The following is a 26,775-nucleotide window of genomic DNA, read 5'->3' on the forward strand; positions in this document are numbered from 1 at the left end:
GCTAGCCCTGCTGCAAGCATTTTGGCGGGTGGGATGCCGCTGTTGGGATATTGACAGCCGGCATCCCATTCGCTGGGAATACGTATGAATTACGCACTGTGATTGTTTTTTTCTGAATGTTTTCACTGAAACCTTAGTACAGATTAATTTGCAAACAATTTAGCATTTTGTTATGACACATACCCATGATGGAATCCCTCCGGAAAACATCTCTGTCAAATATGTAAAAGGAAAGGTGGCGGAAATTTCGCGGAATCTCACAATAAAAATCTTCTCCATAAAATGGGCTAACAGGAAATAAAAACAAAACACAGATTAGTATGGTAAGTATATAGCCTTTTGTATTACCATTCCTTAAAAGTGAACGCTACTTTAAATATACAATAACCGTTAATGATGTAGGTTGTCAAAAGGGACGGAACTACCGGGTCCCATGATGATAAAGGGGCCAGCGGCAGAGCAGCCTTGGCTAGTCTGCTGACAGCTGCACAGCCTGGGCCAGCGACTCGTCTGTATACAGTTACATTTTTAGGGCTGGGGGAGCTATGCATATGCCCGGTTGCTCCCCAGACTCTTCTCAAGTAGGGGAACCAGTCTGATGTGGCTATGGTTATCAGTGGTAATCCTAGCTGGGATTCCTCAAGACAGCACTGTCCGGAATTCCCATAATGGGTCACAGCGCAAGTGATGGCACTGTCCGTGTCACTCAGGCTGGCCCTCTCTGCTCCAATCCGCCTGAGGAGGCCAAGGAAGTCACGTCTTCAGTTGCTCTCCTTGTTTTGGTTCAGGAGATGGGAGGAAGGTTGTCAGGGAATTATCTCACATAGAGAAAGGGTCTCTTGTTACTAGGCTTGGATGCAGAGAGAACATGAGGGGGCAAGACTCCTCAGATCACAGACACCCCCAGCCATCTCTCCAGCACCCTATGCTGAAACCCCCAACCACACTCCCTACTCCAGCACCCTATTCTCTGACACCCCAGCCATCTCTCTAAAACCCCATTCTCCGTTACCCCGTAATGGTGAAATCTCTCTCCAGCACCCTATTTTTACAACCCCACCACACTTCATGCTCCAGCAACCCATTCTCTGACAACCTAAGACATCTCTCCAGCACCTCATTCTAACACCCCCTACCACACCTGCTCTGTAATCCCATTTTCTGACAACCCCTGGCCATCTCTCTAGCACCCTATTTTGACACCCCCAGCCATCTCTCCAGCACCCCATTATGACACCCCCAACCACAATCCCTGCTCCAGCACCCCATTTTGATAACCCCTGCCTTCTCTGCAGCACCACATTTTTACACCCACACCACACATCCAGCTCCTTCACCCCATTCCCAGCCATCTCTCCTGCACCCCATGCGGACACACTCCAGCACCACAATTTCTGACACCTACAACCACACTGCCTGACCAGCACCCCATTCTCTGGCACCCCCAGCCATCTCTCCTGCACCGCATGCTGATACCCCCACCACACTCCCTGCTTCAGAACCCCATTCTGATAACCCAAGCCTTCTCTCCTGCACCCAATTCTGACACTACAGCCGTCTCTCAAGCACCCCATTCTCTGACACTCCCAGCCATCTCTCCAGCACCCCATTTTGATGCCCCCCACCATACTCCAACCCATTCTGACAAGCTTAGCCATCTCTCCAACAGCCCATTCTGACACCCCCAACCATCTCTATAGCACCCCACTCTCTAACATCCCTAGCCATCATTCTGATACCCCAACCACACTTCCTGCTCCAGCACCCCACTCTCTAACATCCCTAGCCATCATTCTAGCACCAATTCTGACACCCCAACCACACTTTCTGCTCCAGCACCCCATGCTGAAAACCCAAGCATTCTCTCCAGCACCCCATCCTGACAACCCAAGCCATCTCTCCAGCACCCCATTCTCACAACCCCCACACCTGCTCTGTATTACCATTTTCTGACAACCCCTGGCCATCTCTCTAGTACCATATTTTGACACCCCCAGCCACAATCCCTGCTCCAGCACCCCATTTTGATAACCCCTGCCTTCTCTGCAGCACCACATTTTTACACCCACACCACACATCCAGCTCCTTCAGCCCATTCCCAGCCATCTCTCCTGCACCCCATGCGGACACACTCCAGCACCACAATTTCTGACACCTACAACCACACTGCCTGACCAGCACCCCATTCTCTGGCACCGCCAGCCATCTCTCCTGCACCGCATGCTGATACCCCCACCACACTCCCTGCTTCAGAACCCCATTCTGATAACCCCAGCCGTCTCTCCAGCACCCCATTCTCTGACACTCCCATCCATCTCTCCAGCACCCCATTTTGATGCCCCCCATCATACTCCAACCCATTCTGACAAGCTTAGCCATCTCTCCAACAGCCCATTCTGACAACCCCAACCATCTCTATAGCACCCCACTCTCTAACATCCCTAGCCATCATTCTAGCACCAATTCGGACACCCCAACCTCACTTCCTGCTCCAGCACCCCATTCTGAAAACCCAAGCATTCTTTCCAGCACCCCATCCTGACAACCCAAGCCATCTCTCCAGCACCCCATTCTGACAACCCCCACACCTGCTCTGTATTACCATTTTCTGACAACCCCTGCCATCTCTCCAGCACACCATTATGACACCCCCAACCACACTGCCTGCTCCAGCACCCCATTCTTTGGCACCCCCAGCCATCTCTCCAGCAACCCAATCTGACACCACCCACCACATTTCCTGCTCTGTAATCCCATTCTCTGACAACCCAAGCCATCACTCCAGCACCCCAATTCCCCCATTCTGACACCTCCAGCCATCACTCCAGCTCCCTATTCAGACACCCTCACCCATCCCTCTAGCATACCTTCCAATGCACCAGACTTCGCTCTGATTTTCTCCCAACTAATATATACTGGTATGTTAACAGGCTCCTGACAATAAAACACCACCTAGTGTGTGTCCATGTGATAGGGAATATATAATGCAAGCACCAGTGAAGTAGGGACTGATGTGAATGACTGAAATATTCTCTATAAAGCGACCCGTAATATGCTACTACCTTCATTTTGTTTGACCTGTATGGGACAGTTGAGAGATGAGACTGAGAACCACTGCTTTAGAAGATAAATTAGGAGAAAACAAAAGAGAAGGTAACCACAAATCTGCACCTTGTGGAGTTATGTTTAGGTTTACTGAATATTGTGCTATGGGCTCCCCACCCCTCTCATCACCTCCTTATCCTACTACTTCCATACTTCTTCCCGGTTCACGCTAAGGGGTATATTCAATTGAAGTCGAAAACTGCCGTCTGTCAAAAAGACAGCAGTTTTCGACTTTTTAAGGTCGAATCCTGATTCGACCTATTCAATATTTCCCTACATTTTTCGACAAGTCGATAAATTTGACTTGTCGAAAAGCACGTGGATCGGCGGAATAGCTGCCGATCCACATGCTTGTGTCAAAAACTGAGCCAAATCCGACAGGTTTTGGCCCCCTTTTCGACCATCTCAGTCCGACATCAAAATGATGTCGGACTGAGATGCGGACCCAGAGGAGGCGAGGGGGGGCGAGCCACAGGGAGACGGGGGACAGCCGGCGGGCATACAGGGAGATTAGCGCTACAGCTGGATGTCACTCACACGCTCGACCTCACAACAGCTTCCACCTGGCTCCAGCACGCTGCTAGAGCCGGGTGGAAGCTGCCGTGAGGTCGGGCGGCTGAGTGACATCCTGCTGCAGCACTACTGTAGCGCTGATCTTCCCTGTATGCCAGCCGGCTGCCCCCCCCCCCCCCCCGCTAGTTTCCCCGTGGCTCACCCCACCTTTTCCTCCTCTGTGTCCCATCTAAATTCGACTTGAAAAAGTTGAATTAAGATGGGATTGAATAGGGGATGTCGGAATGGATCAGACTTTAATTGAATATACCCCTATTGCTCCAGTTTGTGTCTTTCTCTACAAACTTTCATCCTCACTCCCACCTCCACTCCTTACCCTTTTCCTGCGCATTCTGGAATGTCCGCTCAAATTTGAAATAAATTAGCACTCATCCACAATCTTTTCTGTCTCAAACTAGTTTAACCTTTTTGGCCTCACAGAAACCTGGATTTTCCCCTCTGATACCACCTCTCCTCTTCTCCCCTATGGGAGCCTCTCTTTCACCCATTTTACCAGTGCTGGTGACCGCCCAATAGTGGTGTGGGAATTTTTTTTTCCACCTGCTGCATCCAAACTCTCCCTCTCATTCTTCTTTTTTGGAGGACCATTCTATTCACTTTTTCTTTCCATTTGACCTTTATGTTGTGGTCATTTACTGGCCCTAGACCCCTCTATCAACTTCCTCCATAGCTTTGCAGGTGGCTCTCAACTTTCTTTGTTCCCTTATCCTCAGCAACCCCACTGACAACCCCTCTGACACTGCTTCCTAAAAACTTCTCACATCCTCCTCCGGCCTGTCCCAATGGTAATTTTCCCCCAACCATAATCACTGTCACTTTTAACTCATCTTCACCAACTCTTTCTACATTTCTGAATTCATCAACTAACCTCTCTCACTTTCCAACTACCACATGCTCTCCTTCACCCTCTCCTCGCCTCCAGCTACCAAAACCTCCTACATCAATCTCGACAACCTTGACCCAACCTAATTCTCCTCCTCTCTCCTATCACTGACCTGTCCTAACCAGAATGTTACACTGTAAAACATCTCTATTGCTTTTGCCCTCAACACTCCTCCTGCCTTTGATAACTCCATCAACCTCTGGTAGACCAATTTCTCACATCACCTTTGCTTCTAAAACTCTTGAGAGGCTTGTATACAGCCGTCTCTCTTCTCAGCTCACTCCCACATCAACCTTCTCTATTCTGACAACAAACATGAGCAATTACCATGTAGGGAGAATTGCTATTTTGCACTGCCACTTTAGGGGGTCATTCCAATTTGATCGTATCTGTGCTAAATTTAGCACAGCTACGATCATGTTCCCAGACAGGAGCTGCGCTGGCCGGGAGTTACTCAATAAGTACAAAAGCATCGCCGCTGTATGGAGGGATAGGGGGGGAGCCGAACAGACATGCGGGGCGGGCTAGCCCTGTGCTGGGCGTCCCCCCGCATGTCTGGGAACATGATCGTAGCTTTGCTGTGCTCCTGCGGCTGGCCGGAAGTTACTCGACGCTGCCCCTGGTCGCAGCGGCTGCGTGTGACGTCACGCAGCCGCTGCGGCCCGCCCCCCAGCAAAGGTCCGGCCACGCCGTGCCGCCCCCTCCCGCCCAGCGACCGCCTCTGCCTGTCAATCAGACAGAGGCGATCGCTAGGGAACGACGGCCTTCGGCCATCCGGCATGCACCGGCGTTCCCACCTGATCTCTGCGCTGTGATAAACTGCAGCGAGCGATCGGGTCGGAATGACCCCCTTAATCCGCTAAGGGAGAACTATACAAGACCGTGGGCCTGCTTCAGACTTGATCGTAGATGTGCTAAATTTAGCACATCTACGATCAGTCACACAGACATGTGGGGGGGGACACCCAGTACAGGGCTACTCTGCCCCGCATGTCGGCCCTACCCCCTCCCCCCCCCCCCCCTAACAGGTACAAAAGCATTGCACAGCAGCAATGCTTTTGTACTTTAGGAGTAGGCAGGGAGGGAGCTATTCATCACGATGAGGGTCGCAGCGGCTGCAGGTGACATCACACAGCCATCGCGGCCCGCCCCCACAGCTGTCCTGGCACACCTGCATTGCCCGGACCGCGTCCCCTAAACGGCAGCCAAACACCAAACATCTTTGCCCCGCCCCCTCCTAACCAGCGACCGCCTCTGCCTGTCAATCAGGCAGAGGCGATCGCAGGGCTGAGACAGCTGATGGCTGTCTGGCATGCGCCGGCACATGGGCAGTTCAGACCAGATCCCACAGACATGCAGGGGAACGCCTAGCACAGGGCTAGTCTGCCCCGTAGGTCAGGCCCGACCCCCCACATAAGTACAAAAGCATCGCATTGCTTTTGTACTTTAGGGGCAGCTCCCTGCCAGCGCAGCTCCTGCGCACTGGCAGGGAGCTACTCGTCGCTGTGAGGGTCAGGCTACTGCCGTGGCCTGCCCCCCCCCCCCCCCCAAACGGTTCGGTCACGCCTGTGTTGCCCGGACTGCGCACCCTAAATGGCTGCCAAACTTCGCCCGATCCGACTCAGCGACCGCCTCTGCTCGTCAATCAGGCAGAGGCGATCACAGAGCTGAGACGGCCGTTGGCTGTCTGGCTTGCGCAGTTCAGACCTGATCGGCTGCTGTGCGAAAACGCACAGCAGCGATCAGATCAGAATTAGGCGCTGTGTCCAGCACCTAAATGTGGCTGTTTTGTAGTAGCTGCTCAGAGCCTGCTAACGCAAGTATGTAGTCTACTTTACCGCATAAATACCGGTTAATAAACCTCACTGCACAATTGACAGATTTAGAAAGCAATAAACAGAGGTCTAAAACAAACATGGCATTGCACTTTATCTAAAATGCAAAGGACATCTAACATAAAGGTATTTACAGGCCATAATCTAGTAAAACCAGTCGAACAACAACATAAATCTGTTCCATTCAACCATAACAAACACTACCTGGTATTATAGCTAGAAAATATAATTTGTGTTTCCATTTAAAAATATTGACACCAAACGCCAGTATATTCATAGAATGACTTTCCAAGCAGAATATCATCATCAGGAGTTAATCAGGTAGAGTAATTTAGGGAGGTTAGGATAGATTTGGGAACTTCATAAGCCTGCCTGAAGCGGCAAGTATTTAGCAAACATTTCAAGGTTTAGAAGCAATGGGGAAAATATATTAAGTGGCAGGTTTGCAATACAGTGGGATTGAAAATTGGTTCTAATTTCAAAATACAGCATTTAATAAAGTTGATGCACATTGGCTTTTAAGTCCTTATGCTGCGGATTAAAAGCATACCTTCGATCCATGCATATTTTTATATTTCAAAAATGGAAAATTTGCCATATATTAATTTAAAAAACAACAACAACAACAACAACAACAACAACAACAACACAGAATTCCTCTTCAACAACAACAACATAGAATTTCTCTAAAAATTGTCTTGACAGCCAAGCTGGTAGTGGATAATCCGGGGGACAATATGGGTGGGGTCCACAGGTTTTTTTTTATTCACTAAGTACAGTAGCACTAGGTTTTACCAGCCACAGCTAGTGGCACTAAAGCAGGGGGGGAGGGGGGGTCAGTTGACTTGGGTATTGAAACAGCGCCGTCATGAGTTGGCATGTTTTGTTGATTTACTCAGATCAATGATCTTTACGACATTCAAGCGGTTTGCACACAGCTTTTAAAGCACTGGTTGGACAGCAAAAGGTTCATTCTGAGCTGCATATACTGCTTTGTAGATTCACTAGCGATTTAATCATTAAAAATATGAATAAATTGCACCGTGAACACTGGAAAGATCAGGTTCAATGGTGCCTATTTAGTAATCGGCTAATCTGTAATCAGTAAGTGGTAAACTCAGCTGAAACCATGCCCACTGAGTAAGTGCCAGTCTGGATAAGCAGTGTTCATTGGGGCAGATGTATTAACCTGGAGAAGGCATAAGGAAGTGATAAACCAGTGATATGTGCAAGGTGATAAAGGCAGCAGCCAATGAGATCCTAACTGTTAATTTACATACTGGATCTGATTGGCTGGTGTGTTTATCACCTTGCACATATCACTGGTTTATCACTTCCCTATGCCTTCTCCAGGTTAATACATCTGCCCCATTGTTTGTTAGAACCGGAAACAATGTCAGTGTATACAATGCTATTTGACAGGGGGGGGGGGGGGGGATCACATTAACAGAAGCACCTTTAAAAAGTTATTGCTGGTGTACAATAACCACATACACAGTACATTTAATGGTAAGCTATTATTACAAAATAATTAAATAGATCTATTAAAAATGAACCTTTTCCTCCATCAACAACCACCCCAACCTAGCAAAGTACCCATCTAATGGCAAATATGGAGGAAAAAGTAGAAATTAAAAATGGAAATTTTCCAAAAATTAGAATCTTCTTTTATAAAAATTCCATCTTAATAGCCTATGTGGAAGTATGTTTCAACAGGAATACAGAAAAATATACTGAGTGGATTGACATAGCAAAGGATCATGACCCACTGTCATAACTAAGTTTTATATTTTCACTACAGGAATTTCTATATACCTTGACCTTTAACAGCAATATAATTGCCATGTAACATTCTGAGTGGTCATACACACAGGGCACACAAATGAAAATCAAGGTTAGGTAAGAGAGTTGTTCGAAGAAAGAAGAAGAGAAAAATAAGATTTTACTTACCGATAAATCTATTTCTCATAGTCCGTAAAGGATGCTGGGGACTCCGTCAGGACCATGGGGATTAGCGGCTCCGCAGGAGACAGGGCACAAAAAGTAAGCTTTTAGGATCACATGGTGTGTACTGGCTCCTCCCCCTATGACCCTCCTCCAAGCCTCAGTTAGGTACTGTGCCCGGACGAGCGTACACAATAAGGAAGGATCTTGAATCCCGGGTAAGACTCATACCAGCCACACCAATCATACCGTACAACCTGTGATTTGAACCCAGTTAACAGTATGATAACAACGAAGGAGCCTCTGAAAAGATGGCCCACAACAATAATAACCCGATTTTTGTAACAATATTTATGTACAAGTAATGCAGACAATCCGCACTTGGGATGGGCGCCCAGCATCCACTACGGACTATGAGAAATAGATTTATCGGTAAGTAAAATCTTATTTTCTCTAACGTCCTAGTGGATGCTGGGGACTCCGTCAGGACCATGGGGATTATACCAAAGCTCCCAAACGGGCGGGAGAGTGCGGATGACTCTGCAGCACCGAATGAGAGAACTCCAGGTCCTCCTCAGCCAGGGTATCAAATTTGTAGAATTTTACAAACGTGTTCCCGCCTGACCACGTAGCTGCTCGGCAAAGTTGTAAAGCCGAGACCCCTCGGGCAGCCGCCCAAGATGAGCCCACCTTCCTTGTGGAATGGGCATTTACAGATTTTGGCTGTGGCAGGCCTGCCACAGAATGTGCAAGTTGAATTGTACTACAAATCCAACGAGCAATAGTCTGCTTAGAAGCAGGAGCACCCAGCTTTTTGGGTGCATACAATATAAACAGCAAGTCAGACTTTCTGACTCCAGCCGTCCTGGAATTATATATATATATATATATATATATATATATATATATATATATATATATATATTTCAGGGCCCTGACAACGTCTAGCAACTTGGAGACCTCCAAGTCCCTAGTAGCCGCAGGCACCACAATAGGTTGTTTCAGGTGAAACGCTGACACCACCTTAGGAAGAAACTGGGGACGAGTCCCAGTTCTGCCCCGTCCGAATGGAAAATCAAATATGGGCTTTTGTAAGACAAAGCCGCCAATTCTGACAATCGCCTGGCCGAGGCCAGGGCCAACAGCATGGTCACTTTCCATGTGAGATATTTCAAATCCACAGATTTGAGCGGTTCAAACCAATATGATTTGAGGAATCCCAACACTACTTTGAGATCCCACGGTGCCACTGGAGGCACAAAAGGGGCTGTATATGCAATACTCCCTTGACAAATGTCTGGACTTCAGGAACTGAAGCCAATTCTTTCTGGAAGAAAATCTACAGGGCCGAAACTTGAACCTTAATGGACCGCAATTTGAGGCTCATAGACACTCCTGTTTTCAGGAAGTGCAGAAATCGACCTAGTTGAAATTTCTTCGTGGGGCCTTCCTGGCCTCACCCACGCAACATATTTTCACCACATGTGGTGATAACGTTGTGCGGTCACCTCCTTCCTGGCTTTGACCAGGGTAGGTATGACCTCTTCCGGAATGCCTTTTCCCTTAGAATCCGGCGTTCAACCGCCATGCCGTCAAACGCAGCCGCGGTAAGTCTTGGAACAGACATGGTACTTGCTGAAGCAAGTCCCTTCTTAGCTCCTGAGGCCATTAGTCCTCTATGAGCATCTCTTGAAGTTCCGGGTACCAAGTCCCTCTTGGCCAATCCGGAGCCACGAGTATAGTTCTTACTCCTCTACGTCTTATAATTCTCAATACCTTGGTTATGAGAAGCAGAGGAGGGAACACATACACCGACTGTTACACCCACGGTGTTACCAGGACATCCACAGCTATCACCTGAAGGTCTCGTGACCTGGCGCAATACCTGTCCCGTTTTTTGTTCGGGCGGGACGCCATCATGTCCACCTTTGGTCTTTCCCAACGTTCACAATCATGCGGAAAACTTCCCTATGAAGTTCCCACTCTCCCGGGTGGAGGTCGTGCCTGCTGAGGAAGTCTGCTTCCCAGTCGTCCACTCCCGGAATGAACACTGCTGACAGTGCTATCACATGATTTTCCGCCTAGCGAAAAATCCTTGCAGTTTTGCCACTGCCCTCCTGCTTCTTGTGCCGCCCTTTCTGTTTACGTGGGCGACTGCCGTGATGTTATCCCACTGGATCAATACCGGCTGACCTTGAAGCAGAGGTCTTGCTAAGTTTAGAGCATTATAAATTTGCTCTTAGCTCCAGTATATTTATGTGGAGAGAATTCTCCAGACTTGATCACACTCCCTGGAAATTTTTTCCCTGTGTGACTGCTCCCCAGCCTCTCAGGCTGGCATCCGTGGTCACCAGCATCCAATCCTGAATGCCGAATCTACGGCCCTCTAGAAGATGAGCACTCTGTAATCACCACAGGAGAGACACCCTTGTCCTTGGATATAGGGTTATCCGCTGATGCATCTGAAGATGCGATCCGGACCATTTGTCCAGCAGATCCCACTGAAGAGTTCTTGCGTGAAATCTGCCGAATGGAATCGCTTCGTAATAAGCCACCATTTTTACCAGGACTCTTGTGCAATGATGCACTGACACTTTTCCTGGTTTTAGGAGGATCCCGATTAGCTCGGATAACTCCCTGGCTTTCTCCTCTGGGAGAAACACCTTTTTCTGGACTGTGTCCAGAATCATCCCTAGGACCAGCAGACGTGTCGTCGGAACAACTGCGGTTTTGGAATATTTAGAATCCACCCGTGTTGCCGTAGAACTACTTGAGATAGTGCTACTCCGACCTCCAACTGTTCTCTGGACCTTGTTCTTATCAGGAGGTCGTCCATTTTCTTTGAAGACGAATCCTCATTTCGGTCATTACCTTGGTAAGGACCCGGGGTGCCTTGGACAATCCAACGGCATCGTCTGAAACTGATAGTGACAGTTCTGTACCACGAACCTGAGATACCCTTGGTGAGAAAGGCAAATTTTGGGACATGGAGGTAAGCATCCCTGATGTCCCGGGACACCATATAGTCCCCTTCTTCCCGGTTCGCTATCACTGCTCTGAGTGACTCCATCTGGATTTGAACCTTTGTAAGTGTTCAAATATTTCAGATTTAGAATAGGTCTCACCTAGCCTTCTGGCTTCAGTACCACAATATAGTGTGGAATAATACCCCTTTCCCTGTTGTAGGAGGGGTAATTTTATTATCACCTGCTGGGAATACAGCTTGTGAATTGTTTTCAATACTGCCTCCCTGTCGGAGGGAGACATTGGTACAGCAGACTACAGGAACCTGCGAGGGGGAAACGTCTCGACATTCCAATCTGTACCCCTTGGATACTACTTGTAGGATCCAGGGGTCCTGTACGGTCCTAGCGTCATGCTGAGAACTTGGTAGAAGCGGTGGAGGGCTTCTGTTCCTGGGAATGGGCTGCCTGCTGCAGTCTTCTTCCCTTTCCTCTATCCCTGGGCAGATATGACTCTTATAGGGACGAAAGGACTGAGGCTGAAAAGACGGTGTCTTTTTCTGCAGAGATGTGACTTAGGGTAAAAACCGGTGGATTTTCCAGCAGTTGCCGTGGCCACCAGGTCCCATGGACCGACCCCAAATAACTCCTCCCCTTTATACGGCAATACATCTTTGTGCCGTTTGGAATCTGCATCACCTGACCACTGTCGTGTCCATAAACATCTTCTTGCAGATATGGACATCGCATTTACTCTTGATGCCAGAGTGCAAATATCCCTCTGCGCATCTCGCATATATAGAAATGCATCCTTTAAATGCTCTATAGTCAATAAAATACTGTCCCTGTCAAGGGTATCAATATTTTTAGTCAGGGAATCCGACCAAGCCACCTCAGCTCTGCACATCCAGGCTGAGGCGATCGCTGGTCGCAGTATAACACCAGCATGTGTGTGTATACTTTTTAGGATATTTTCCAGCCTCCTATCAGCTGGCTCCTTAAGTACGGCCCTATCTGTAGATGGTACCGCCACTTGTTCTGATAAGCATGTGAGCGCCTTATCCACCCTAAGGGGTGTTTCCCAACGCGCCCTAACTTCTGGCGGGAAAGGGTATACCGCCAATAATTTTCTATCGGGGGAAACCCACGCATCATCACACACTTCATTTAATTTATCTGATTCAGGAAAAACTACAGGTAGTTTTTTCACATCCCACATAATACCCTTTTTTGTGGTACTTGTAGTATCAGAAATATGTAACACCTCCTTCATTGCCCTTAACGTGTGGCCCTAAAGGAAAATACGTTTGTTTCTTCACCGTCGACACTGAAATCAGTGTCCGTGTCTGGGTCTGTGTCGATCGACTGAGGTAAATGGGCGTTTTACAGCCCCTGACGGTGTTTGAGACGCCTGGACAGGTACTAATTTGATCGCCGGCCGTCTCATGTCGTCAACCGGCTTGCAGCGTGTTGACATTATCACGTAATTCCATAAATAAGCCATCCATTCCGGTGTCGACTCCCTAGAGAGTGACATCACCATTACAGGCAATTTGCTCCGCCTCCTCACCAACATTTTCCTCATACATGTCGACACACACGTACCGACATACAGCACACACATAGGGAATGCTCTGATAGAGGACAGGACCCACTAGCCCTTTGGGGAGACAGAGGGAGAGTTTGCCAGCACACACCAAAACGCTATAATTATACAGGGACAACCTTTATATAAGTGTTCCTCCCTTATAGCATTTAATATATATTCATATCGCCAAATCAGTGCCCCCCCTCTCTGTTTTAACCCTGTTTCTGTAGTGCAGTGCAGGGGAGAGCATGGGAGCCTTCCCACCAGCATTTCTGTGAGGGAAAATGGCGCTGTGTGCTGAGGAGAATAGGCCCCGCCCCCTTTTCGGCGGGCTTCTTCTCCGGAGTTTGTGATATCTGGCAGGGGTTAAATACATCCATATAGCCTCAAGGGCTATATGTGATGTATTTTTCGCCATACAGGTATTATACATTGCTGCCCAGGGCGCCCCCCCCCCGCGCCCTGCACCCTCCGTGACCGCTGTGTGAAGTGTGCTGACAACAATGGCGCACAGCTGCAGTGCTGTGCGCTACCTGATGAAGACAAAGTCTTCTGCCGCCTGGTTCCGGACCTCTTCAATCTTCAGCATCTGCAAGGGGGGTCGGCGGCGCGGCTCCGGGACGAACCCCAGGGCGAGACCTGTGTTCCGACTCCCTCTGGAGCTAATGGTGTCCAGTAGCCTAAGAAGCCAATCCATCCTGCACGCAGGTGAGTTCACTTCTCTCCCCTAAGTCCCTCGTAGCAGTGAGCCTGTTGCCAGCAGGACTCACTGAAAATAAAGAACCTAAAAACTTTTTCTAAGCAACTCTTTAAGAGAGCCACCTAGATTGCACCCTGCTCGGACGGGCACAAAAACCTAACTGAGGCTTGGAGGAGGGTCATAGGGGGAGGAGCCAGTACACACCATGTGATCCTAAAAGCTTACTTTGTGTGCCCTGTCTCCTGCGGAGCCGCTAATCCCCATGGTCCTGACGGAGTCCCCAGCATCCACTAGGACGTTAGAGAAAGTATGTCTCTTTGCTGGCGCACAAATAAGGATTAAAAATTAACCTTTAATAAATTCATTAAAATGTCTAACCACGAAATAAGAAAAGTACAATAAACCTATGTAACAGAATTACCATATATAGTAAATGGAAATAAATGTATTTATTAAAAGACCGGCTACCTGTATCGTGTCTTTATTAGTCCAAATTGAATGTATCCTAGACAGACTGTACTCAGTTTATATAGTTCATTATGTCAATTCTTAACTTGTTAATTAGCAACAATTAGCCTAATATAGAAATGCTGAGTATTGTGTAATATTTATTAATTATGTATTGGTAATTTGCCAATATGTATCATAAATCTGGCAGTAGTTTTAGATATCGTTCACTGCAACACTCCCTCACTTCAAGCCAATCAATATAATCTCATGTAGCAGCTATTATAATAGACGCAATGTAGCTAATATAAGGGTATTTAATAGTTCCCCCACTATTCAATAGTCATTGCACATCTATACATTTATAATTGGTACAGGCTATATGCTATTCCTATATGCCCATTATAGCAGTTGTATATGTGTAGTGAGCACGTGCCTGTATATTTATTAAGTGGGGCTGCTGATAAGCACAGTTGTTTTGCTAGAAGAATTGCTTTGAGTAAAGAGAATTGTATCCTTCCACAGTAACTGCATTTGTTACAGTGAATGCTATGTAGCTATTAGATCGCTCATGTAGCAGTAGCTACCTTTGTTGCAAACCCATCAGTGTAATCACCCACAGTGACTATTGTTGTTATAATAAGATACAATGTAGCTAATGGAGAGAGCTTTTCATAAGAAGGGAGAGAGCATCAGATGTGTCTTCTTATGAGAGAAAATGTTTATGAGCTAAATTGTTTTTAAACCGCTCTATAATGCATACTGTGTACTATGTTCATGAGTCCCCACTATATTAGTTCTAGATGTGCATCAGGTATATATCTGTGTGAAGTAAGTGGGGTACCAAGAGTAAAAATAAATATCAAATAATTAACAAGTCACATTATTATGTGCAATCCCTATAGCTGAATAACTGTACAGTGATTGTGTTTCATATATTTAATTTGTCACTGATAGTTTAGTGCATATAGGAGCACTGAATTCTAGACAGTAAATAAATCTTTGGCTAGTATGTCAGCATTGTAGTTAATACACTCTGCAATTGCTGATAGCTGTATATTATGTTGTATCAAACTACTGGTTAAGCCTGCTGAATGCACAATTATTGCAGCTCCCAATAGATCTTATATTAGCCAAATAACTCCTTGTTCTCAGAGAGATTTATCTGTTACTGTGTCAATCTATGACTTGTTAGCTAGCAGCACAGTGCATAGGATTCAAATAATGCCAGTCTAATCTCCCCAACAGATCCCCATTACCATAACAATCTGTATTCAGTAATATATTTGTTAATAGGGCAACATTGAAGGTTAAATCAGGCTAATGCTAATCTGATGCAGAATCTCCCATATGCAGTGCTACACATTCATTTTATGTGGCTTGAGATCATCAGTTGGTCAAATGACAGGCAGTTTATATTTATATTGATTATGAGAAAATTTGACCAATGAGAAAACGAATAGAAAAAATGTAGCTAACTTGATGAGGCATCATTTACTCAACTAAGCACACGGCTCAGCCAAACTACACTCAATACTGTGTAAAACTTTAAAAGCAACAACAATCCTAATGGCCATTAAGACTCGCTTTGTATTTTTAGAGAATTCTATAGGCAGAGACATCGAATAAACAAAAATGTAGTCAGTCAGCTTTTCATGTATAACTTTAAGGAGGGAAAAGCAAGTGTACAACAGTTCTGTAGGACATGTCAGCTGCAAAAAGGAAAAACAACAGCAGGTACAACTTTAAGAAGATGATACATGTGTGTATGTTGAATAAGTTGTTTTAACTTATTATTGATAATCAAGGTTTTATGAAGGTTAGAGGATAGCGTATGCGGCATTTGAAGCCTAACACTTTGCCTATCGCTAACTTTAATCGTACATATACTGTATCTTAAACCATATTTAGAACTTGAGTATTTTGCTACATGGTCAATAACGTCTGTATATTAAACTACCAAATAAACAAATCTTACCCCCTCTGTTTCTATTTTAAAATCTTGAGAGAAAATAAACCATGTCCGGGCTTTCTAAATTTGTTTCAGAAAGAACTCTACTAAATGCTTCCCAAGTACACAATAAATGTATTTTTAATATTTCCTGTGGAGCAGCCACAGGATTTTTTTGGCCTTTCTGCCATGCAAGATAAGCAAAGTTTACATCATGTGCAACTCATTGTGGTAAGCGAGGCTTATTAGAGACTGCTGACCAACCGTACAAGAACACATCAAGCATTGTTTGCAGAAACACTTCAAACAGGAGTTCAACCATACTAGTCTGTGTAAATAACATAAAGAACAAAGACTAGACATTTGTCACTTTTCATGTTGTTCCTCTTAGTTTGTTTAGTAGGTGAGCGTCTTCTGGAGTGGAGTATCTATACGCAACACGGCCTTCACACAACCAAGATGATCAAAAACCATACACAGAGGCAACAACCTAAATAGGAAATTTGAGCTACGGTATAAGAGGCAAACTATGGCAGATAATATTTAGGGCTGATATAATGCATATTAATGAATTAGGAGTGTTTCAAAACCCTTACATGCTTTCTTTGTGCTATGTTACAAGATGTTTTCAGCTGCATTAAGAAGCAACTAGAATGTGCCTCAAAACAAGAGGAGTTATTCCCTATGGAGGGGAGATAATCTCTGGTTTTCCGTGTCATTACTGAGTGAGAGAGTATAAAGAATATAACCAGGTAAGTATCTTATTGGTTTAAGAGGAACTCAGTAAGAAAAGTAAAAAATAAATATATAAAAATCCAAATGGCTGGCACTCCGTGGGTGGAAAAACAGACTCCCAACAGACTTTTCAAACAATTGAATAACCCCCTACCTCCCCCTGTGTCTGCAGTGGTTACTTGCATCTGTACCCTCCCGTTTCTTGTGCCCGTGCTGGGGCCGAAAACAAATATATTAGCCGTAGGGAGGCACTCACACGACTAACATAATTAAACACTAGATCCCAGAAAGTAGGTTGGAGACCTACTTTCTGGGATCAAGTGTTTGCTTGTTCTTTACTCTCAGTGAATCGATGAAGAGACTGCTGGCTGGCAAGATGGCTCTTTATGATGCAGATGTGTGCATGGCGTGGGGGGAATTCTTTAGCCACAGTAATCCCCCAATGTCTCTAGGGGCACCCTAACTGTCTACCAGTACAGAGTAGACAGGAAAGACAAGGAAGGTAAGGAGTGCTATGATATTCTGGGGCGTGCACATTTCTTTTTGGTTCTAGTTTATTTTAGTACATGAGGATTTAACTTGATGGCTGTAGTTATCTCCCCACTGACTCATGAACAGACATTGAATACATGCTGCCCTGAGCTGATAGTTGATAGGAGGGGAGTTGCTATAAAAATACAGAGTGGCATCTTCTTTAAATTCCCAATGGTGAATGATTTCAAAATGGCCCTCAGCTTCACACACACATATACACACACATCCACCCACATATATAAATTACATTTGCCACAGAACATAGCACAAAAGGCACATTCAGCATCAAAGGATTATATTGGAATGTTGAAATAATGTCTTCCAGAGGCTAAATGTGACCAGAGAAGCACATGGGTAACGCCAATCAGAAATTATAAACCGGAGAGTATAAAAGAGATTATATATAGCCTTTATTCATAAACGGAGACAAAACTGAATGCTGTTCTGTATTAAGTTTTATTCAGATTCTAATAACAAAAACACTTTGTATTACACATTATAATCATTTATCGTATTTGCTTCGGTGGAACATCTTAAGAGTAAGGACTTAGTAGCAGAGTATAACAATAAGTAGCAACAGGGAAGTGCACATTATGTCGCAGGGAACTGCCGGTTAGCATGAACGACAAACCCTTTGATATTGTAACAGAAATTTAAATATGTTTCACTCACTTTAAAGTGTGTGAAACATATTGTGGACTTTTGAATAGACTACATTGCACTTTCTGAACGCTTTTACAAACACAATCTACTGTACTCGAACTACACAGCATTACATTTAAAGTGCCTATGTATTAATAAATGAGGCACTACATCTGTATCAGAACAAATATTTTCATTTTGAATAAAAATACCTCTGCTATGTACTAAACTTAACACACAGGGTTATAGGCTACGTCTCAACCTGTCCTCTTTAGAAGGTTTAATATATATCCCCCCTCACCTTTCCCAAAGTCTATTACAATGTGCATTATTACTTTATTATTTATATATTTGCATAGGTACGCTTGGGCAAATAATAAAAATAAAAACTTAGTCCTCACATTGCTCTTTAAGTCAACATCATCTGTTTTAAAAATACCTGTTCTGCTCTGCACTGCATTACCGGTGCTGGGCCCTGCTCCAATGGGGTTAATGTATTAATCTAGTTTATTGGATACGCTAGAATATCAAATAGAAAAAGGTAAGATTCTGTACACATCTAATCTCAAGATTACTTCACATGTATTTGTAATGTATCTAAACAACATAGGGAATATCATTCAAAAATTAGATACAGTAGCATCGCTCGGTTGGTGGTGCTCCCAAGAGTCACACAATATATCAAATACATGGAAAGAGGGAGAAGACTCTTTTGGCTGGGACACTCTTATTAAATCATAATTATAAAATCATTTAACTTTTAATGGTATCCAGACAAAAAACTTTGCAACTAAATGACAAATCGAACACACACATGTAATAAGATTTTACTTACCGATAAATCTATTTCTCGTAGTCCGTAGTGGATGCTGGGGACTCCGTCAGGACCATGGGGATTAGCGGCTCCGCAGGAGACAGGGCACAAAAATAAAGCTTTAGGATCAGGTGGTGTGCACTGGCTCCTCCCCCTATGACCCTCCTCCAAGCCTCAGTTAGGATACTGTGCCCGGACGAGCGTACACAATAAGGAAGGATTTTGAATCCCGGGTAAGACTCATACCAGCCACACCAATCACACCGTACAACTTGTGATCTGAACCCAGTTAACAGTATGACAACGTAGGAGCCTCTGAACAGACGGCTCACAACAAGAACAACCCGATTTTTTTGCAACAATAACTATGTACAAGTATTGCAGACAATCCGCACTTGGGATGGGCGCCCAGCATCCACTACGGACTACGAGAAATAGATTTATCGGTAAGTAAAATCTTATTTTCTCTAACGTCCTAGTGGATGCTGGGGACTCCGTCAGGACCATGGGGATTATACCAAAGCTCCCAAATGGGCGGGAGAGTGCGGATGACTCTGCAGCACCAAATGAGAGAACTCCAGGTCCTCTTTAGCCAGGGTATCAAATTTGTAGAATTTTACAAACGTGTTCTCCCCCGACCACGTAGCTGCTCGGCAGAGTTGTAATGCCGAGACCCCTCGGGCAGCCGCCCAGGATGAGCCCACCTTCCTTGTGGAATGGGCCTCGACAGATTTAGGCTGTGGCAGGCCTGCCACAGAATGTGCAAGTTGAATTGTGCTACAAATCCAACGAGCAATCGTCTGCTTAGAAGCAGGAGCACCCAGCTTGTTGGGTGCATATAGTATAAACAGCGAGTCAGATTTTCTGACTCCAGCCGTCCTTGAAATATATATTTTCAATGCCCTGACAACGTCCAGCAACTTGGAATCCTCCAAATCGCTAGTAGCCGCAGGCAGCACAATAGGCTGGTTCAGGTGAAACGCTGACACCACCTTAGGCAGAAAATGAGGACGCGTCCGCAGTTCTGCCCTGTCCGAATGGAAAATCAGATATGGGCTTTTATACGATAAAGCCGCCAATTCTGACACTCTCCTGGCTGAAGCCAGGGCCAGTAGCATGGTTACTTTCCATGTAAGATATTTCAAATCCGCCGATTTGAGTGGCTCAAACCAATAGGATTTGAGAAAATCCAAAACTACATTAAGGTCCCACGGAGCCACTGGGGGTACAACCGGGGGCTGTATATGTAGTACTCCTTTTACAAAAGTCTGGACTTCAGGAACTGAAGCCAATTCTTTCTGGAAGAAAATCGACAGGGCCGAAATTTGAACCTTAATGGACCCTAACTTGAGGCCCATAGACAATCCTGTTTGCAGGAAATGTAGGAATCGACCCAATTGAAATTCCTCCGTGGGGGCCTTCCTGGCCTCACACCACGCAACATATTTTCTCCAAATGCGGTGATAATGTTGTGCAGTCACCTCCTTCCTGGCTTTAACCAGTGTAAGAATGACCTCTTCTGGAATGCCTTTTTCCCTTAGAATTCGGCGTTCAACCGCCACGCCGTCAAACGCAGCCGCGGTAAGTCTTGGAATAGACACGGTCCCTGCTGAATCAGGTCCCGTCTTAGAGGTAGAGGCCACGGATTTTCCGTGAGCATCTCCTGAAGTTCCGGGTACCAAGTTCTTCTTGGCCAATCCGGAGCCACGAGTATCGTTCTTACTCCCCTTTGCCGTATAATTCTCAGTACTTTGGGTATGAGAGGCAGAGGAGGAAACACATACACTGACTGGAACACCCACGGTGTTACCAGAGCGTCCACAGCTATTGCCTGAGGGTCTCTTGACCTGGCGCAATACCTGTCCAGTTTTTTGTTGAGGCGAGACGCCATCATATCCACCTTTGGTTTTTCCCAACGGTTCACAATCATGTGGAAGACTTCTGGATGAAGTCCCCACTCTCCCGGGTGTAGATCGTGTCTGCTGAGGAAGTCTGCTTCCCAGTTGTCCACTCCCGGAATGAACACTGCTGACAGTGCTATCACATGATCTTCCGCCCAGCGAAGAATCCTTGCAGCTTCTGCCATTGCTCTCCTGCTTCTTGTGCCGCCCTGTCTGTTTACGTGGGCGACTGCCGTGATGTTGTCCGACTGGATCAACACCGGCTGACCCTGAAGCAGGGGTTTTGCCAGGCTTAGAGCATTGTAAATCGCTCTTAGCTCCAGTATATTTATGTGAAGAGACATCTCCAGGCTTGACCATACTCCCTGGAAGTTTCTTCCCTGTGTGACCGCTCCCCAGCCTCTCAGACTGGCATCCGTGGTCACCAGGACCCAGTCCTGTATGCCGAATCTGCGGCCTTCTAACAGATGAGCACTCTGCAACCACCACAGAAGAGACACCCTTGTCCGTGGCGATAAGGTTATCCGCTGATGCATCTGCAGATGCGATCCGGACCATTTGTCCAGCAGATCCCACTGAAAAGTTCGTGCGTGGAATCTGCCGAATGGGATTGCTTCGTAAGAAGCCACCATCTTTCCCAGGACTCTTGTGCATTGATGCACAGACACTTTACCTGGTTTTAGGAGGTTCCTGACAAGTTCGGATAACTCCTTGGCTTTCTCCTCCGGAAGAAACACCTTTTTCTGAACCGTGTCCAGAATCATTCCCAGGAAAAGCAGACGTGTTGTCGGGGTCAACTGAGATTTTGGAAAATTCAGGATCCACCCGTGTTGTTGCAGCACTACTTGGGTTAGTGCTACTCCGTCCTCCAGCTGTTCTCTGGACCTTGCCCTTATCAGGAGATCGTCCAAGTAAGGGATAATTAATACGCCTCTTCTTCGCAGAAGAATCATCATTTCGGCCATTACCTTGGTAAAGACCCGAGGTGCCGTGGACAATCCAAACGGCAGCGTCTGAAACTGATAATGACAGTTTTGCACCACGAACCTGAGGTACCCTTGATGTGAAGGGCAAATTGGGACATGCAGGTAAGCATCTTTTATGTCCAGGGACACCATAAAGTCCCCTTCTTCCAGATTCGCTATCACTGCTCTGAGTGATTCCATCTTGAACTTGAATTTTTGTATGTACAGGTTCAAAGATTTCAGATTTAGAATAGGTCTTACCGAGCCGTCCGGCTTCAGTACCACAAATAGCGTGGAGTAATACCCCTTTTCCTGTTGTAGGAGGGGTACCTTTACTATCACCTGCTGAGAAAACAGCTTGTGAATGGCTTCCAATACCGTCGCCCTGTCTGAGGGAGACGTTGGCAAAGCAGACTTTAGGAACCGGCGAGGGGGAGACTTCTCGAATTCCAACCTGTAACCCTGAGATACTACCTGCAGGATCCAGGGGTCCACCTGTGAGCAAGCCCACTGCGCGCTGAAATTCTTGAGTCGACCCCCCACCGTTCCTGAGTCCGCTTGTAAAGCCCCAGCGTCATGCTGAGGGCTTTGCAGAACCCGCGGAGGGCTTCTGTTCCTGGGAAGGAGCTGCTTGCTGCCCTCTCTTACCCTTTCCTCTGCCTCGGGGCAGATAGGACTGTCCTTTTGCCCGCTTCTTATAGGACCGAAAGGACTGCGGTTGAAAAGACGGTGTCTTTTTCTGTTGGGAGGGGGTCTGAGGTAAAAAAGTGGATTTCCCGGCAGTTGCCGTGGCCACCAAATCCGATAGACCGACGCCAAATAATTCCTCCCCTTTATACGGCAATACTTCCATATGCCGTTTGGAATCCGCATCACCTGACCACTGTCGTGTCCATAAACTTCTTCTGGCAGATATGGACATCGCACTTACTCTCGATGCCAGAGTGCAAATATCCCTCTGAGCATCTCGCATATAAAGAAAAGCATCCTTTAATTGCTCTAAAGTCTGTAAAATACTGTCCCTATCCAGGGTATCAATATTTTCAGTCAGGGAATCCGACCAGACCACCCCAGCACTGCACATCCAGGCTGAAGCGATGGCTGGTCGCAGTATAACACCAGTATGTGTGTATATACTTTTTAGGGTAGTTTCCAGCCTCCTATCAGCTGGATCCTTGAGGGCGGCCGTATCAGGAGACGGTAACGCCACTTGTTTTGATAAGCGTGTGAGCGCCTTATCCACCTTAGGGGGTGTTTCCCAGCGCGCCCTAACCTCTGGCGGGAAAGGGTATAATGCCAATAACTTTTTTGAAATTAGCACTTTTCTATCTGGGTTAACCCACGCTTCATCACATACATCATTCAATTCCTCTGATTCAGGAAAAACTACAGGTAGTTTTTTCACCCCCCACATAATACCCCTTTTTGTGGTACTTGTAGTATCAGAGATATGCAAAGCCTCCTTCATTGCCGTGATCATATAACGTGTGGCCCTACTGGAAAATACGTTTGTTTCTTCACCGTCGACACTAGATTCAGTGTCCGTGTCTGGGTCTGTGTCGACCGACTGAGGTAAAGGGCGTTTTACAGCCCCTGACGGTGTCTGAGACGCCTGGGCAGGTACTAACTGGTTTTCCGGCCGTCTCATGTCGTCAACTGATTTTTGTAATGTGCTGACATTATCACGTAATTCCATAAACAAAGCCATCCATTCCGGTGTCGACTCCCTGGGGGGTGACATCACCATTACCGGCAATTGCTCTGCCTCCACACCAACATCGTCCTCATACATGTCGACACACACGTACCGACACACAGCAGACACACAGGGAATGCTCTATTGAAGACAGGACCCCACTAGCCCTTTGGGGAGACAGAGGGAGAGTTTGCCAGCACACACCCAAGCGCTATAATATATATGGGAACAACCCTATATAAGTGTTGTATCCTTATAGCAGCTTAAATATAGTAATATCGCCAAAAAAAGTGCCCCCCCCCCCCTCTCTGTTTTACCCTGTTTCTGTAGTGCAATGCAGGGGAGAGTCCTGGGAGCCTTCCTCACAGCGGAGCTGAGCAGGAAAATGGCGCTGTGTGCTGAGGAGAATAAGCCCCGCCCCCTATTTCGGCGGGCTCTTCTCCGGAGTTTGTGAGATCTGGCAGGGGTTAAATACATCCATATAGCCTCAAGGGCTATATGTGATGTATTTTTTTAGCCATAAAAAGGTATTATACATTGCTGCCCAGGGCGCCCCCCCAGCGCCCTGCACCCTCCGTGACCGCTGTGTGAAGTGTGCTGACAACAATGGCGCACAGCTGCAGTGCTGTGCGCTACCTCAGGAAGACTGAAAAGTCTTCTGCCGCCTGCTTCTGGACCTCTTCCATCTTCGGCATCTGCAAGGGGGGTCGGCGGCGCGGCTCCGGGACCGGACTCCATGGCTGGGCCTGTGTTCGATCCCTCTGGAGCTAATGGTGTCCAGTAGCCTAAGAAGCCAATCCATCCTGCACGCAGGTGAGTTGACTTTTCTCCCCTAAGTCCCTCGATGCAGTGAGCCTGTTGCCAGCAGGACTCACTGAAAATAAAAAACCTAAAAACTTTTTCTAAGCAGCTCTTTAGGAGAGCCACCTAGATTGCACCCTGCTCGGACGGGCACAAAAACCTAACTGAGGCTTGGAGGAGGGTCATAGGGGGAGGAGCCAGTGCACACCACCTGATCCTAAAGCTTTATTTTTGTGCCCTGTCTCCTGCGGAGCCGCTAATCCCCATGGTCCTGACGGAGTCCCCAGCATCCACTAGGACGTTAGAGAAAAAAAGATATAAAATATGGATCAGTGAGTGCTGCAAGTGATTTGCAATAGTGGAAAGAACGGGTTGGGGCTGATATGCCAGCGGTCAGAATACAGACCGCAGCACCCTGATGGTTACAATCCCATTCGGGATGCTGGAGCTGGCATTCCGCAGTGTCGGGATTCCGGCATCTGTATTTCGACTGCCGGAATCCCAACCATCGGGATCCTGAATGAACTACCCTGTTAATCACAAATTATCATGGCTGAGTTATAGAGTTTATACTCATAAATTAACAATATACAGGTTATAAGTACTTATTTCTACATATGTTGAGGATGCAGCAGGCAGAGATCCTCAGTTTCTTATAACAATATGGAATCATCATGATGCAGCCCTGGAACGGTCGCCAAAAACTACAAACTGTTGTGAGGGATTTCACAACGCTCTTAGCGGGTATTCAGAGTCCTTAGCAGTTTTTGCTAAATTATGCTAGAATGTCACCAGCAGCATACAGGTGTAATGCAATAAAAATAATCTTTGTGACTGCTATTTAGTTCAGTCCATTCTCAGAGGCTCCACAAGAAAATAACTATTCAGTAAAAGAAATTAGATGCAGATGTAATCTATGGCGTATTGATGAAGCATATGAGGCCTTGTTATAGTTCTCAATTACTCCACATGGGAGAAGTGTGCCGTTTCAATTACAGCTCAGTAATTGAACATTTCTTCACTGTAGCAGTTCATTTCAAATTCATGAGGGTGATCTCAGAGAGATATTCTCAAAGAGCCAATTTGGACTCATATTTGCTGTACTTTGCAATCTATAATATGGTTTATTAGACCAAGTATTATAAAACCTTCTGGTCCTTGGGTCTTAAAGTGGACCTGTCATCTACCCGTTTTGCAAAAGTACACGGATAATCAATGGAATGTAGCCTATCAATTTACTAGGAACGAATGACATGGCAGAAGCATTAAACAACTCAAGGGCAGATTTATTAAGCCTGATGAAGTGATAAAGTGGTAGGTGATAAAGTACCAGCCAGTCAGCTTCTAACTTCCATGTCACAGGCTGGGTTTGAAAAAATAAGATTTTACTCACCGGTAAATCTATTTCTCGTAGTCCGTAGTGGATGCTGGGAACTCCGAAAGGACCATGGGGAATAGCGGCTCCGCAGGAAACTGGGCACAACTAAAGAAAGCTTTTAGGTCACCTGGTGTGCACTGGCTCCTCCCACTATGACCCTCCTCCAAGCCTCAGTTAGGACACTGTGCCCGGACGAGCTGACATAATAAGGAAGGATTTTGAATCCCGGGTAAGACTCCTACCAGCCACACCAATCACACCGTATAACTCGTGATACTATACCCAGTTTAACAGTATGAAAACAACTGAGCCTCTCAACAGATGGCTCAACAATAACCCTTTAGTTAACAATAACTATGTACAAGTATTGCAGACAATCCGCACTTTGGATGGGCGCCCAGCATCCACTACGGACTACGAGAAATAGATTTACCGGTGAGTAAAATCTTATTTTCTCTGACGTCCTAGTGGATGCTGGGAACTCCGAAAGGACCATGGGGATTATACCAAAGCTCCCAAACGGGCGGGAGAGTGCAGATGACTCTGCAGCACCGAATGAGAGAACTCAAGGTCCTCCTCAGCCAGGGTATCAAATTTGTAAAATTTTGCAAACGTGTTTGCCCCTGACCAAGTAGCAGCTCGGCAAAGTTGTAAAGCCGAGACCCCTCGGGCAGCCGCCCAAGATGAGCCCACCTTCCTTGTGGAATGGGCTTTTACTGATTTAGGATGCGGCAGTCCAGCCGCAGAATGCGCCAGCTGAATTGTGCTACAAATCCAGCGAGCAATAGTCTGCTTAGAAGCAGGAGCACCCAGTTTGTTGGGTGCATACAGGATAAATAGCGAGTCAGTTTTCCTGACTCTAGCCGTCCTGGAAACATAAATTTTCAAGGCCCTGACTACGTCCAGTAACTTGGAATCCTCCAAGTCCCTAGTAGCCGCAGGCACCACAATAGGTTGGTTCAAGTGAAAAACTGATACCACCTTAGGGAGAAACTGGGGACGAGTCCTCAATTCCGCCCTATCCATATGGAAAATCAGATAAGGGCTTTTACATGACAAAGCTGCCAATTCTGACACACGCCTGGCTGAAGCCAAGGCCAATAACATGACCACTTTCCACGTGAGATATTTTAGATCCACGGTTTTAAGTGGCTCAAACCAATGTGATTTTAAGAAACTCAACACCACGTTGAGATCCCAAGGTGCCACTGGAGGCACAAACGGGGGCTGAATATGCAGCACTCCTTTCACAAACGTCTGAACTTCAGGTAGTGAAGCTAGTTCTTTCTGGAAGAAAATCGACAGAGCCGAGATCTGTAC

The 26,775-nt window shown here is 46.3% G+C and overlaps 1 protein-coding gene across 4 annotated transcripts in view; it reads right to left on the reverse strand.

Annotated features, from left to right (window-relative positions):
- The window catches only part of RASA3 (RAS p21 protein activator 3), a 398,462-nt gene that overhangs the window by 221,119 nt on the left and 150,568 nt on the right, over positions 1–26,775 (reverse strand). For all 4 annotated transcript variants that reach the window (XM_063953391.1, XM_063953390.1, XM_063953393.1 and 1 more), the window contains exon 3: positions 184–287. In XM_063953391.1, coding sequence (XP_063809461.1) covers positions 184–287 — 104 coding nt within the window. The remainder of the gene's footprint in view (positions 1–183; positions 288–26,775) is intronic.

Source organism: Pseudophryne corroboree, chromosome 2 (genome assembly GCF_028390025.1).
Source record: "Pseudophryne corroboree isolate aPseCor3 chromosome 2, aPseCor3.hap2, whole genome shotgun sequence".
Classification (NCBI taxonomy): domain Eukaryota; kingdom Metazoa; phylum Chordata; class Amphibia; order Anura; family Myobatrachidae; genus Pseudophryne; species Pseudophryne corroboree.